Source organism: Sminthopsis crassicaudata, chromosome 1 (assembly GCF_048593235.1).
Source record: "Sminthopsis crassicaudata isolate SCR6 chromosome 1, ASM4859323v1, whole genome shotgun sequence".
NCBI lineage: Eukaryota > Metazoa > Chordata > Mammalia > Dasyuromorphia > Dasyuridae > Sminthopsis > Sminthopsis crassicaudata.
The window spans coordinates 32,646,791-32,662,967 of record NC_133617.1 but is presented as its reverse complement, the minus strand read 5'-3'; the positions used below and the strand labels follow the sequence as shown (position 1 = coordinate 32,662,967).

Sequence of the window (16,177 nt, the reverse complement as noted above, 5' to 3'; positions counted from 1 at the left end):
CACCAAGTGGTATAGCATCTAACTTTCTAAAGGAAAAGTTAAGAGAACTGCAAGAAGAAATAGACAGTAAAACTATAATAGTGGGAGATCTCAACCTTGCACTCTCAGATTTAGACAAATCAAACCACAAAACAAACAAGAAAGAAATTAAAAAAGTAAATAGAACATTAGAAAAACTAGGTATGATAGACCTTTGGAGAAAACTGAATGGCAATAGGAAGGAATATACTTTCTTCTCAGCAGTTCATGGATCCTATACAAAAATTGACCATATATTAGGACAAAGATCTCAAAATTAAATGTAGGAAGGCAGAAATAATAAATGCCTTCTTCTCAGATCACAATGCAATAAAAGCTACATTCAGTAAAAAGTTAGGGGTAAATAGACCAAAAAGTAATTGGAAACTGAATAATCTCATCTTAAAGAATGACTGGGTGAAAGAGCAAATTATAGAAACAATTAACAATTTCACCCAAGATAATGATAATGATGAGACATCATATCAAAATCTTTGGGATGCAGCTAAAGCAGTAATAAGGGGAAATTTTATATCTTTAGAGGCTTATTTGAAGAAAATTGAGAAAGAGAAGATTAACGAATTGGGGTTACAACTTAAAAGGCTAGAAAAAGACCAAATTATAAACCCCCAACCAAAAATTAAACTCGAAATGTATTTTTTAAAATCTAGGGGAACTAACATTATACCATCCTTGGATATGCTTGCCTAGTAACCCTGTCTAAAAAGAAAGTGAGGTTAGTCTGGCAGGATCTTTCCTTAACAAAACTTTGCTGGCACTTGGAGACCATTTCTTTTTTCTGGAGGTTCATTGTCTATCCCTTTGATGAAACATTTTAGAATTTGCCAGTAATTGATGTTAAAATCACTAACCAATAGTTTGAAGATTCCCATTTTTTCTTTCTTGGAAACTCAGAACATTTGCTTTCTCAGTACTATAGCATTTCTCTCTCCTTGTCTCTATCATCTTTCAAACATCACTGAAGGGGCAGCTACGTGGAGCAGTGGACAGAGCATCAGCCTTGAATTCAGGAGGACCCGAGTTCAAATCAGGTCTCAGACACTTAACACTTCCTAGCTGTGTGACCCTGGGCAAGTCACTTAACCCCAAATGCCTCAGGGAAAAGTAATACCATCACTGAAAATGCCTCTTGGCCATCACAGTGTCTTCTAGCAATCTGAGCGATTATACATTTGGGGTCAGTGATCTGAACTCATTAAGAGTAACTGAATCCTCTCTTACAATCCTCTAACTTTCTTGGGTTTTGATTCCCTATCATTTATTTTCATTCTGTCTTTGCCCATCCAAAGGTCACCCTCAGGCTCCTTTGCTAGATTATCCATCCAGGTCATGTCTGTAAATTGTGGGTATCCTCTGCTCTGCTCTTCTCCCTGTATTCTATTTTACTTGAGATCTCATCAGCTCCCGTGGTTTCAACTACTATTTTAATGCCAATGACTCTCAGATCTGTTTAAACCTAACCCCTCTCCTGCCCTCATCTCACATCTCCCAACAGTCCAATGGGCAATTAAAGATGAATTAGTTGGCAGAGATAGATCTTAAGCTCCAAATTTTCCAAAACTGAACTCTCTTCCCCCAGCCCCCCCAACTTGTTCTTTTTTTTTTTTTTTTTTTATTTTATAATTATAACATTTTTTGATAGTACATATGCATGGGTAATTTTTTACAACATTATCCCTTACACTTACTTCTATTCAGATTTTTTCCCTTCCTCCCCCAACCCCCTCCCCCAGATGGCAAGCAGTCTTATATATGTTAAATATATTACAGTATAATTTAGATACAATATATGTGTGTAGAACCGAATTTTTTTGTTGCACAGGAAGAATTGGATTCAGAAGGTAAAAATAACAGTTTACATTCATTTCCCAGTGTTCCTTTTCTGGATGTAGCTGGTTCTGTCCATCATTAATCAATTGGAATTGGATTAGCTCTTCTCTATGTTGAAGAAATCCACTTCCATCAGCATACATCCTCGTACAATATCATTGTTGAAGTGTATAATGATCTTCTGGTTCTGCTCGTTTCACTCAGCATCAGTTGATGTAAGTCTCTCCAAGCCTCTCTGTATTTCTCCTGTTGGTCATTTCTTATAGAACAATAATATTCCATAACATTCATATACCATAGTTTACCCAACCATTCTCCAATTGATGGACATCCATTCATCTTCCAGCTTCTAGCCACTATGAAAAGGGCTGCCACAAACATTTTGGCACATACAGGACCCTTTCCCTTCTCTAGTAGTTCCTTGGGGTATAAGCCCAGTAGTAGTATGGCTGGGTCAAAGGGTATGCACATTTTGATAACTTTTTGGGCATAATTCCAGATTGCTCTCCAGAATGGTTGGATTCTTTCACAACTCCACCAACAATGCATCAGTGTCCCAGTTTTCCCACAGCCCCTCCAACATTCATCGTTATTTGTTCCTGTCATCTTAGCCAATCTGACAGGTGTGTAATGATACCTCAGAGTTGTCTTAATTTGCATTTCTCTGATCAATAGTGATTTGGAACACTCTTTCATATGAGTGGAAATAGTTTTAATTTCATCATCTGAAAATTGTCTGTTCATATCCTTTGACCATTTATCAATTGGAGAATGGCTTGATTTCTTATAAATTAAAGTCAATTCTCTGTATATTTTGGAGATGAGGCCTTTATCAGAACCTTTAACTGTAAAAATTTTTTCCCAATTTGTTACTTCCCTTCTAATCTTGTTTGTATTAGTTTTGTTTGTGCAGAAACTTTTTAATTTGGTGTAATCAAAATGTTCTATTTTGTGATCAATAATGGTCTCTAGTTCTCCCTTGGACACAAACTCCTTCCTCCTCCACAAGTCTGAGAGGTAAACCATCCCCTTTTCCTCCAATTTATTTATGATTTCGTTCTTTATGCCTAAATCTTGGACCCATTTTGATCTAATCTTAGTATGTGGTGTTAAATGTGGGTCCATGCCTAGTTTCTGCCATACTAATTTCCAGTTTTCCCAGCAGTTTTTGTCAAATAATGAATTCTTATCCCAAAAGTTGGGATCTTTGGGTTTGTCAAAGATTAGATTGCTATTTTTATTCACTATCTTGTCCTGTGAACCTAACCTATGCCACTGATCAACTAGTCTATTTCTTAGCCAATACCAAATGGTTTTGGTGACTGTTGCTTTATAATATAGCTTTAAATCAGGTACACTTAGACCACCTTCCTCTGACTTTTTTTTCATTAGTTCCCTTGCAATTCTCGACCTTTTATTCTTCCATATGAATTTTGTTGTTATTTTTTTCTAGGTCATTAAAATAGTTTCTTGGGAGTCTGATTGGTATAGCACTAAATAAATAGATTAGTTTGGGGAGTATTGTCATCTTTATTATATTCGCTCGGCCTATCCAAGAACATTGAATGTCTTTCCAATTATTTAAATCTGACTTTATTTTTGTGGCAAGTGTTTTATAATTTTGCTCATATAATTCCTGACTCTCCTTTGGTAGATATATTCCCAAATATTTGATACTATCGACTGTTATTTTGAATGGAATTTCTCTTTGTATCTCTTGCTGTTGGATTGTGTTGTTAATGTATAAAAATGCTGAGGATTTATGTGGATTTATTTTGTATCCTGCGACTTTGCTAAAATTCTGAATTATTTCTAATCCCCAACTTGTTCTTGAAAGAACACCACCACCAGCCACTCAGGCTCCCACCTGGGGGCCATCCTCCCCTCTTCACTGTCTCCTAGGTCCCTTCTCCCACTCTTCTCAGTCCCTGCCACCATCTTGGTCTAGGATCTCATCACTTCGGCTGTCAAACTGATCTCCTCCTCCTGGTCAATTCACTCCAATGACTCCCAAATCTCCATCCTTAAAAGGCCCCTTCCTGGCCCTCCAGGCTTTTGGTTCCTCACCCCCTCCCATGTGCCGTGCTCAGTGTCGCTGGCCCTCCCACATGGCGTGATCAGTGTTGCTGGCCCTCCCAGTGGACACTCCATCTCTGGACTCCAGGCATTTTCTCTGGCGTCCCCCACGCCTGGAACACTCTCCCTCCTCGCCCTGTCTCCTGGCATCCTCCAAGCCTCGGGCAAAACCTTCCTTTCTGCAAAACGGACTCCCAAGCCTCCCTCACACAGAGCCCTCCCTCTGCTGATTGTTCCAATCTACCTTGAATGGCTGCCTTTCATGTTGTCTCCATCAGACCTCGATCCCCCTGAGGTCCGAGCCTATAATGTCTGGGCTCGCTCCCTGGAGGGCCTCAGGATCAGTCAGAGTCAAGATCAGTCAAAGTCCTTGATCTTTAGTGAAGGAGGCAGGCAAGCTGCCAGGTGGCTCGTCAAAGATGGATCCTGGACTCTGGACTCAAGTTTGGAGTTTTTCTTGCTGAGTGCACTGAGGCAGAGAGATTCTGACTCCTTCCCTTAGCTCTCCAACCCTTGTATCTGATTACCTCATCATCACACATCCAGCCAATCATGAGGAGAGCCATCACAGCACTGCATGTTTATAGAACTATCATCACACCTTGAGCAGGTACTTCGCTCCAAGTGCTCTGCTGCCTTAGAGTCACATGCACCTTTTCAGAGTTGCGGCCCTTTCAAGGGACTGGCTGTACTTGTTTGTCTTGGTATCCCCACAGGGTCAGCACAGGGCCAGCATACACTAGTGCTTGCTGAGGGCCTGCCGACTTATCCCCTGACTTGGATTCCCTCTGATCTCAAATCAACGAGTTTAAGTCATAATTAACCCCAAAGTGAAGCCCCCCCATCCCGGCCTGTTGCAGGCAAAAAAACACGATTGCTGGTCCTTCTCCCCAAACCTCCCCTCTGGCTTCCTTGTTACCGTTAAGCCTGCTGCATGAAGGGATGCTTTTTGCCTTTCTATTCACTACCAGCACACAATCTGCTCTTCCTAATTGGACACTGACTGAGAGACCTCATCAAACTCTAGTAACTCCTCTGTTTCTCCTGGGGTCTACAGCCAGTGCTGCTTCTGTTTCCACTTCCCTGATTGTCACCAACTTGCTTTCTGCCGTTCTCCTCCAGGACTTCGGCACATCCCCAGCTGCAGTGCTCCCCAGCTCCTGGTGCTCCCTAGCTCCTGCCCTTCTCCCCAGGGACTCCAGCACATCCCCAGCTGCAGTGCTCCCCAACTTCTGCCTTTCCCTTTTCTGCTCCTTTCAACTGCTCCCCCCTGCAGAACAATGACCTGCCAGAGCCCATAGCCCTGTTCTCCAGTCTACAGGAGGTCGGACACCCCACTCCACTTGGCTTCCTCTTGGTCTTTGTCCATCCTTCGTACAGCTGAGCTCTGGTTCTTCTCTTGGGTTTTGTCACCTGTCCGTTTCTGGCTGTTCTCATTGCTATCCTTCTGCTTGCTGGCTATCTGTAGGCAGTTATTTTTAAATTTCCTCTTCCTTTTCGGTTTACAGCCTGTTGATTTTGACCTAAATAGGTTGGTTTGATTGTTTTGGATTTCTTACAGCCTTTTTCCTACTCAATTGCTGAATGTTATTAAGAGACCAAAGCTACTTACAAGTGCTAATTAATTAATAAAAGACCTCTGTCACACAAATCAAATTAAAATAAAAATTTCATCCTTCTGGGATCTTCTCCAATCACTGTGAAGAGATGTACATCAATAGTTTTAGTTCTTCATACTTACTTTGCCACTCTGGCCCTCGCTACTGAGGTGGGGAATTGTGCTCTCCTGCTAAAGCTTACAGAGCTCCAATTTTAAACAGGCCACATTCCTGGGGAAAGGAAAACAGCTACTATTCTGAGGATTTTTCTCTGAGACTTTCCCACCGTATCACAGGATTTACAGCCAGAAGTGACCTTAGCAATCATTTGGGTCAGAGTTTCTTAAATTTTTTTTTGCTTCCTGGACTACTTTGACAATCAATCTGGTGAACAAAATACATAAAATAATATACATAGGATTGCAAAAGAAATCCATTATATCAAGATACATTTGCCAAAATTATCTTCATCAAGAATTATTAAGTATTTACTATGTGACAGGCACAGGATTGTTTTAGGATTCAAAAACAGACAAAAATAGGACCCTGCTTTTAAGGTGCTTACAACAGAATTGGGGAGTAAACTTGCAAACAACTATAAGATATTTACAATGGAAATAAATGGGAGGAAATCTCGGAGGGAAGACACTGGCAACTGGGAAGATCAGGAAAGGCCTTTTCAAGAAGGAATTTGAGCTGAGTCTAGAAGGAAATCAAGAGGAAGAGGGGATGAAGGTGAGCATTTCAAGGAAGGGGGACAGCCAGTGAAAAGGGGACAGTATTGTGTACAAGAAACAGCAAGAAAGCGAGTGTTGTTGGATGGTGCTGGATGGTGGGGAGTAAGAAAGGAAGGATAAAAAAGGGCCTTAAAAGTCAAATAGATTTTAGATTTGATCCTAGAGGGAATAAGGAGCCAGTAGAGTTTATAGTAGTCAATAATCTTTGGCTTCTGAATGGAAGATGGGTCAGTGTGGAAAGACCCTTAAGAAGATTATTTCTATAGCCCAGGGATATGGGACTACAAGTGGAAAGAAAGAGCTGTATGGGAGAGACAGAAGTAGAAATGTTAAGACTCAGCAACAGATTGGAAATACGGGATGAATCTGAGTGAGGAGTGATAGATGACACTGAGGTTTCAAGCCTGGGTAACCAGGAGGATGGAGATGCTTTTGATAATAAGGGAGGGAGAAGGACTTGGGGCTTAAGACAATGAGTTCTGTTTCGTGCATATTGGGTTTAAATTATTTATGGGATATCCAGTCTAAGATAGCAAATAAACAGTTGGTGATGTGAGATCGGGATGTGAGGTCAGGAGAGAGGTTAGGGCTGGATGACCATTGGCAGAATCAAATCCACAGAGACTATGTTGGAATCCAGAGCAGCTGATGAGATCGTCAAAGGAGGTAACATAGAGGACGAGAAGAGGGTTCCAATACATAGTCTTGGGTGACGCAGTGAGTGGTTGTGATGTGGATACAGATATATTTTAAAAGACTGAGAAATCAGACAAGTGGGAGAACTGGAGGGAACAGTGTCCTACAAAACTAGAGAAGAGGGTTTTCAAGAAAAGAAAGTGATCAATTTGATTTGATTCTTCTTATGCAGCAAGATAATTGTATAAACATATCTGCATATGTTGGATTTAACATATTTCTACCATGTTTAACATATACTGGACTTCTTGCTACCTAGGGGAGGGGGTCGGAGAAGGGGAGGAAAAACTGGAACACATGATTTTGCAAGAGTTAATGTTGAAAAATGACCCGTGCGTATGTTTTGAAAATAAAAAGCTTTAATAAAAAAGGGGAAAAAAAACAGAAAAGAAAATTATCGACAGTTTCAAAGGCTGCAGAAGAGGTCATTAGATTTGGCCCCTAAGAGAGCTTTGATAACTTTGGGGAACAGTTTCAGCCGAGTGAGCAGGCCGAAAGCCAGCCTAAATTGGGATAGGGAATGGAAGGTGGGACTTGGATGAGAAGTAAATAGATTCTGATCTAGGTCAATCCAGTCATTTTACATATGAAGAAGCTAGGGTCCAAAGAGAGGAAGGGATTTCCCTAAGGAAACCAGAAAATGATTAGAGTTGGGATTTGAATCGCATTCTTCTGATTATGAATCCCATGCTCTTTCCCTAAAATTGCTTCTCTCCAATCATTCCTCCATCATGTATCGAGATATTAATTAATGAGACCAAATAAGACATATGTATAAGGGGCATGGCATACAGTAGGTGCTTACCAAATGTTCATTCCCTTTCCCTTACAGTAAGTATACTGGGTGAGGCATTGGGACACAGCAAGGTCCCCATCTTGCAAAGGCTGATGAGGTAGCAGCCTCTTCCAGGCAGAAACTCCCTTCAGGTTCTAGGTTTACGTGGACTTACTCTCAAGATTTATGCCACGGATCAGAAACATCATTTTGACGTAATATAGCTTTTAGGGGAGATAGCAACGACCTTAGGGAGCTTCTGTTCTAACAATAAATCAGTGACCCTAAAGCGTCTGGCGTTGGCCTCTGCCCCAGGGACTTCCCACACTCCCAATCTAAGAACAACAATCTGTCTGGTTCTGAATAGACCCCCCCCTTAATTCACTGCTATCTGATAATCTGGTCAGTGAGAACTAAAGTCGGGACCACTCCTCTGGGCCATAGAATTAGCATGGCAAGGACAGAAAGCTGGATAAAGGGGGCTCCTCTCTTAGCCCTTTGCTCATTTCTTTTGGATCTTAGCCCGCTTGTAATGGTGTAACAATTACAATTACATTTTTCCCCCTGACCAGGAAATGGGTTCAAGCCTGCAAATTCTTTTGTGACACGGTCTGCAACCCCAAACTTTTGGGGTCCCTCTCCCAACCTCAACATTGTCTCTAAACGCTTTATTGATTGTTCTTCTATTCTCATTACACAGAATAGCTGGACATCTCCCGAAGGGGGAAGAGCATTTAACATGTTTAAAATGTAGTAGAGAGAGTCTGGATTAGAAACCTTGCCTAGTTTCTTAGCCAGCAACAAGTCGTTTGCTTTCTCCACTGTGCCCCGACATAAAAGTGCCCATCTGACAATCGGGAAGAGAACACAAGCTTGGCTTGAATTCAGGGGCAAAGATGCTCGCTACCAAGTCTGTCCTTCTTCCCTGTGGCTGTGACTGCCCAGACCAATTGATTTAGAGGCTTTCCTTGGGCGCAATCTGTGAGCTCGCCCTTGTGGGCGCCCTCTCCCCTCCATGGCCAGTCCACAAGGCTCCCCAGCGGGAGGGCTCTCCTCCTAGCTCTCCTGATAGCCAGGACGTCTGTCAGCCATCCCTCACTCTTGTCCTATGGCGGACAGCCCCTTGCCTGTGACATGTCTCTCCAATGATGGCCCCCACACCACTGATCCTCCACAACATACTGCAGCTTGCTCTTCATGCCCCCACACCCCTCTTCCCACCTTTTGTAGATGTGTCAACTTAAATTATTTACATTTATTTACATTTAATGCTTAGAATAAAAGATGAAACATGTGATATGAACAAACAGTTCCCAAAAGTATGGCAAGTTATTAATAAATAGAATAAAGGGTGCTCTAAATAGCTGAGGAGAAGAGAAATGCAAATGAAGGCAACTGTAAGATTTCCCTCACATCCAGCAAACTGGCCGAGATGACAAATAGTAGGAAGAGTTGATGTTGGAAAGGTGTGAAAACTCCGGCACACGGATGCCTTGTGGAGGAAGCTGTGAATCGGCCCGACCCTTCTGGAAAGACAGTGCCAGGAGAGTGACCCCGAGATTCTGCTGTTAGACGTACACCCCGTGAAAATCACTGACGAGATAAAGCCCCCGAATATACTGAAATATCTATAGCTGACCTTTTGGGGTAGCAACAAACCAGAAACAGAGTATTTTTTTTTTTGATGGAACGTGAATGTAATGAAATATTATCGTGTGGTAAGAAACAAGCAGCATGACAAATACAAGAAAACATGGAAAGACTTACATGAATTGAGCCAGGAAAACAAGAGATACAGTGACGACAAGAGGAATGGCCACCAAACCACCCCAGCTGAATGATGTGGAACTATCGGGGATAGGCCCGGCCTGGAGAGAGATGGGAAGACACCTCCTTCTGCAACTTGGCACAGGGCAGGGGCCACGGGTGCGAACTCTAGGTAACGCCAAACTAGTCTGAGGCAGTGATTGGGGGACTGATTACCTTCTTCTTTTTGTTTTTCTTTCCTAAAAAAAAAGTTCTCAGGCAATTTGGAACTATGCTCAAAGAGTTATCAAACTGTGCATACCCTTTGATCCAGCAACATCTTACTACTGGGCTTATATCCCAAAGAGACTCTAAAGAAGGGGAAGGGTCCTGTATGTGCCAGAATGTTTGTGGCAGCCCTTTTTGTGGCGGCCAGAAACTGGAAACTGAGTGGATGCCCATCAATTGGAGAATGGCTGAATAAATTGTGGTATATGAATATTATGGAATATTATTGTTCTGTGAGAAATGACCAGCAGAAGGAATGCAGAGAGGGTTGGAGAGACTTAAATCAACTGATGCTGAGTGAAATGAGCAGAACCAGAAGATCACTGTACACTTCAACAACAATACTGTATGATGATCAATTCTGATGGACGTGGCCCTCTTCAACAATGAGATGAACCAAATCAGTTCCAAAGTAATGAACTGAACCAGTTACACCCAGAGAAAGGACTCTGGGAGATGACTATGAACCACTACATAGAATTTCCAGTCCCTCTATTTTTGTCCGCCTGCATTTTTGATTTCCTTCACAGGCTAATTGAACACTGTTTCAAAGTCCGATTCTTTTTGTTCAGCAAAACAACTGTTTGGTCATGTATACATGTATTATATTTAATTTATACTTTAACATATGTAACATGTATTGGTCAACCTGCCATCTGGGGGAGGGGAGGAGGGAGAAGGAGGGGAAAAATTGGAACAAAGGGTTTTGCAATTGTCAATGCTGAAAAATTACCCAGGCATAAAATGTTTGTAAAAATTAATTAAATTAATTAATCTAAAAAACAAAACAAAAAAGTTCTCAGTAACAGCAAGACTGAGTGATGATCAGCTATGCTAACTCTTCTCAGCAACCAAGAGATCCAAAACAATTCCAATAGGCTTGAGATGGGAAATGCCTTCACCATCTGATAGAGAAAGAATTATGGAGTGGAAGGCAGATCGAAACTTACTGTTTTCACCTATTTTTATTTGTTTGCTTTTTCTTTCTCACAGATTTTTCCCTTTTCTTCTGATTTTTCTTTTACAATGTGACAAATATGGAAATGTGTTTAAAAAAGGATTTACATGATATTTGAGTGCTCACTATCTTGGGAAGGGGGGAGATTAGTAAGGGAGAGAAAAATCGGACCTTAGAAAAAGGAATGTTGAAAACTATCTTTCTGTGTAATTGGTAAAATAAAATATTATTGAGGGAAAAAAAATTCTTTGTTATATGGGTCTTTAGATGACGCAGTGGATAGTCCAGAACCTGGAGAACCTTGAGTTCAAATCCTGCCTCAGACACGTGCTAACTGTGAAGTTCTGCACAAGTCACATATACTCTCTAAAACCGGAGATGAGAGTAGCACCTCCCTCACCAGACTGTTGTGAGATCAAATGAGTTAACACATGGGAAGTGCTTTGCAAACCTTAAAGCATTATTTAAATCCTGGCTATCATAATGGGTCAGGGTCCAGAAATAAGGGGAGGATGTGTGTGTGAGAGAGACATTCAGGGAGAAACAGGCAAGGTGGAGGTTAGCCATAAAGATCTCCTTTAAAAGAATGAACCCTTTCCTTAAAGTGATACTGATGTGGACTTTGTCCCCACAAATGCCCGTCCTGAGAAAGAGAAGAGGAGCAAACCTTCCCTTTCTGTTACATCTGGGGGTTTGCGCTGGACTAGATGGCCCCTCAGATTCTGGGCCCTGCCCCAACGTCGCGTGCCGCTAAAAATAAGCAGTTACCTTGTGGGAGCAGCCACCCAGCCGGGCTCTGTATAAATGTATGTGTATAATGGGATGTGTGCAAAGCCTTGTGCCCACCTTGAATGAGAAACGGCAGCTTGTGGGATAAAGATTCTCCCGGGGGGGGGGGGGGGCAGTTATCCCACGTTTCCCTGGGAGGGCTCTCTGTCATCGTCCCTTACCTTAAATTAATCTCCCACTGTAACACGCTGTGGTCTTCCCCTCCTGCAGTGAAGATGTGGGTACCATCATAAGAAATAGCCATGCTGGACACTCCACTGGGGTGGCAAATGATGGCGGCTGTCTTGTGGGGATTGCCATCAACTGGTAAGATCTGAAGTCCGACCTGGTGAGAGGCATATGAAGGGGCTGGAACGGGGGTCCGTTAGACCCTCCCCACAAGGATCATCAAGTGACCGACCCTTCCCCTGCCAGCTGCCACACAGACACCCCAAACCCAAGCCAGACTCCTGGGCCATCCCGGTCGGCGGCCAAAGTCTCCACCAGTTTGTCCAACACGGTGGCACAAGCTTCCATGGCTAAGGACTATTCCAAAGCGGAACAACACCCTACCATGCAGATGTCCCTGCACTCACTGAGCCCCAGTGGCCCAGCGGCCCTCTGTCCACCCTTCCATGGCAAGCCTGGCCCTCATGGTTCCCAGATGGCCGCCACAGCCTTCCAAGGAGGTTTTGGACACCCCACCTTGTCTTTGTTCACAAACGCCAAGTATCGTTTCTGTGACCCTTTTGAGGCGGCCTCTGGGAGGATCAGGACTTGCTTGATGGGTGACCCATAAGTCGGCCCAATCAGTGTCTTTCTGGAGGGACAAAAACAAACAAAAACGAGTCTGTCTGCTCTTGTTTCAGAGATCAAACCTAAGCACGTACAGTCTGAGTCTGGGGATTTTAGGCACAAAGCTTTTGGAAGGCAGAGCGTCCGAGCCCTGAACGCCATCCACCACGGCTGACGACCGCTTCAGAGGCGGCGGGCCGGGCACGGGGCGGCTCCAAGAGCAAACGCTGTGGAGAAATCTCTGGGCAAGAAGCAGTCGGGGACTTGGGCTTCCTCCCAGGGTTACTGAGAGAGAGGGGCACCATGCCCTGGGACAAAGGAACAGCACGGGCTGCTTCGGGTGAGCAGCCTCGGAGGAAAGCCCCCACGCCCAAGCAGTCAGCAGCCGGGACAGGCTGGGATGCTCTCCACTGCTCTGCACAGTCTGACACCATGGGTGAACCTGGACCATGGGACTGGGGGCTCTGGAAAATGGGGGCAAATGAAACTGCTGCAGTCACCTCCTCCCTCGCCAGAGGCAGGACACTACTTTCATTCAGACAGCTCGAGGGCAGGCGCGAAGGCGACAGTTATGGCCCAGAGGGGCCTAAAGGGAGCATCCAGTGACCTCGGCAGGCACTTCCCTGCCAGAGCCTGGCATTGCTGACTGTGCCCATCTGAAATGTGACTTCTACAAGCACCAGAAGTGCACGGAAACTGCCCGCTCACACTTCAAAAGTGCCGGCCAAGTGACCTCAAGGAGTTGTGGAGGGCGCTAGGTCCCACGGCTCTCCGAATCTGAACTCTGAAAGTCACCAAGTTTTGAAAAGTCTAAGCTGCTCCAAAGCCAGAGGTCACTCTCCGGTTGTTCTGAAGCACGCTCTCGCTGCGTTTCCCATCTGCCATCAGTGGACGTGGGAGGCAAACAGCCCCTAAGTGGGTCCAGCAGCAAGAGCAGCAAAGTGCCCAAGGCCCAGGGCTTGCCAGGGTCCATCTCCGGGTTTGCTGCCAGTGTCCAGCCCCCCACAGGCGTTCTCTAAATGACTGACTGGGGGGAACACTGCGGTAGGTTTCCCTCTGGTCTTTGCCCCTAAAATGGCTTCCTTTCCCCCACCTGGCCTCTAATTGTTGCCATGAAAACCCATTTGGATCTGTTTTGCCATCCTGGGGGGCAGGAGGCCCCCAGAGGGCTGAGGGAGGGGCTGGGGCTGCGTGGGGGCAGGGGCTCCCCACAGCCACCAAGGCACAGGTCACCTTCTCTGACAGATCAGTCCTGCCCTTGGGAGCCCCGGCTCCATCACCTCATCTCAGCTGGCAGGCTGGGCTCGGAGCTCCGCGCAGCCTCTGCCCAGGGGCACGTCCTGGCCGGCCAGAAGCGGCTTCAGTCGCCTCTGTTAAGGAAGGGTGTCTGCTTCCTCTGGTTCTGCAGCAGCGATAGCCACTACAGCTCCCCAAAGCCAGACCGCACGTCCAGCATGGCTGCCATTACCCCATTCCTGCTCTCTCTCTTCCCCGAGGCCTCAGCCCGCACTCATCCCAGTGGAGAACCCAACCCCCCGCAGCCCGGGGAGCCCTGGAAGTGTGGGCAGCTGACCCCAGCATCAGTGTTCAGATGGACCCTTTTTCTGGCCCCTGTGATGATCTCAGCTACCCTGAAGTTCTTCCCAGGTTGACACTGATGCATTGTTGGTGGAGTTGTGTACTGATCCAAACAATCTGGAACTGTGCCCAAAGGGCTATAAAAGTGTGCGCTCCCTTTGACTCAGCAGTGCCATTACTGGGTCTGTATCCCAAGGAAATCATAAAGGAGGGAAAGGGACCCATGTGTGCAAAAATGTAGCAGCTCTTTCTGCGGTAACAAAGACTAGGGAACTGAATGGATGCCCACCAACTGGGGGATGGCTGCACGAGCTGCGGTACATGAAGGCGAGGGATATTATTGTTCTAGAAAAAACAATGAACAAGCTGATTTTAGAATGCTGAAACAAGCAGAACCAGGAGTACGTTGTACACAGTAACAGCAAGAATGGGTGATGATCAACGGTGAAAGAATCAGTTCTTCTCCGTGATCCAGGGCAATCCTATTGGCTTTGGACAGAAAATGCCATCTCTAAATAAAAATAAAAAAAACTAAGGAGACTGAATGTAACTCAGTACATGCTATGTATGTTCATTTCTTTATTTCCTCCTGAGGCTGGGGTTAAGTGACTTGCCCAGGGCCACACAGCCAGGAAGTGTTAAGTGTCTGAGGCTGGATTTGAACTCAGGGCCTCCTGATTTCAGGGCTGGTGCTCTATCCACTGCACCACCTAGCTGCCCCTGTTTTTTTTTTTTTAATCTCTCCCATGATTTTTACCCTTTTGCTCTGATTATTCTCTCTTGATATAATTTATAAAACAATGTATATTAAAAATAAATAAACTAAAAAACCTTCCCAGGTTAAAAGCAAGGTCCCACCAGGGAGGAGTACCTCCTTCTTGGAGGACCCCTTTTCCTCCTCCCTCTTTGGTGGGTCCCCATGTGCTCCCCCCTCAGCAGCTGTAGGCGGAGGCACCCAGAGCCTGCCTCCAGGCGTAGGGGCGGGAAGGAACCCTAGCTGGGACCCTCGGGTTACCTGCACATCTTGGTGATGGAGTTGAACAGCTTCACTTTGTACGCGCTGTTGCAGATGAGCAAGAAGGACTCTCTGGTGATGGGCGGGTACCACACCATGCACTTGGGGATGGCCTCCTGCTCCGTGCGGTGGATGTCCAGGACCTCCAGGTGGTCCTTGCCGCTATTGAGGAGGTCGTACTCTATCTGCAAAGGAAGTCAGTAGCCCCAGTGTCAGGCAAGAACAGCAGCCGCCCCGTGGCTGCCCACAATGCCGGCCTTGTTCCCTGATCTATTTTGCTTTGCTCTGTTTCCTTTTTGCCGTTCTAGGAGGATGAACTTAAAAATTCCTAAGAAGGGTCACAGTCAAGACTCTTTGGCTGCTCCTGCCTGTAGCTAGATGCCCACCTTGTCCGCATCCTCGGTGCTGGAGGGGAAGCAAACCAGCATTAATTAGCAAATTGTTGGATATGTACCAGGAACTGAGTTAAGAACTTTTGTTTTGTTTTGTTCTTTTTAACAACTATTATCTCATTTGATGTTCACATCAACTCTAGAAGACAGGAGCTCCTAGGAAGCCCATTACACAGATGAGGCTGGATTTGAATCCAGGTCATGGAGCCCTCAAACTACTGAGTCTCCTGAGGGATGGTACAGGAGGAATAACTGGACACTTTCACAGCACTTAAAGGTTTACAAGGGGCTTTGCATCCACTATCTTCTTTGATCTTCACAATAATGCTGAGAGACAGCCCCTCTGGGTAATATACCCATTCTAGAGGTGGAGAAACTGAGACTCGGAAAGCTCCCGTCCCACAGCTACCAGAAGGGGAGGCCTGAAGCCGCCTCTCCTCACGCTCAGTCCCTTTCATGATACTTCAAACATCAAGGTCTTGGTGATCACCCTGAATAAACCGTCCCCGCACTGGCTGTGCAGCAGGCCCTGGGCTAAGGGCGGGGATACAGCAGGGGCTGGTGATTGAATGGGGCAGACCTCATGCAAATAGAAGGTCTGAACCAGCTCCCACCCTGGGGATCGATGGAGGGAAGATGCTGGGCCAGAATCCCAACCGCTGGCAGGGCAGGGAAGCCAAGGCAGGGTTTCACATGCCTTTTTCTCAGAATCCCCAAAGGCAAGGTCTCTTCACAAACATCTCGGAGGAAAGAACGCAGTGTTTGGGCCTAGAAGCTCTGAGGGAGATTCTCCGCTCAGCCACTGACTGCCATGGGACCCTGAACAAAGCTGGCCAGCTCTCTGGGCCTCAGTCTGTGCATCTGTAAAACAGGCCACCTCTGAGGT

The 16,177-nt window shown here is 45.3% G+C and overlaps 1 protein-coding gene across 3 annotated transcripts in view; it reads right to left on the bottom strand.

The window, feature by feature from the left end:
* The window catches only part of CFAP251 (cilia and flagella associated protein 251), a 130,574-nt gene that overhangs the window by 74,036 nt on the left and 40,361 nt on the right, over window positions 1-16,177 (bottom strand). For all 3 annotated transcript variants that reach the window (XR_012487683.1, XM_074298164.1, XM_074298175.1), the window contains 3 exons: window positions 14,900-15,084; window positions 12,217-12,331; window positions 11,694-11,857 (listed from right to left, as the gene is read on the bottom strand). Coding sequence is in view for 2 of the 3 variants with exons in the window: in XM_074298164.1 (XP_074154265.1) it covers window positions 11,694-11,857; window positions 12,217-12,331; window positions 14,900-15,084 (464 nt within the window). In the remaining variant the exon portion in view is untranslated. The remainder of the gene's footprint in view (window positions 1-11,693; window positions 11,858-12,216; window positions 12,332-14,899; window positions 15,085-16,177) is intronic.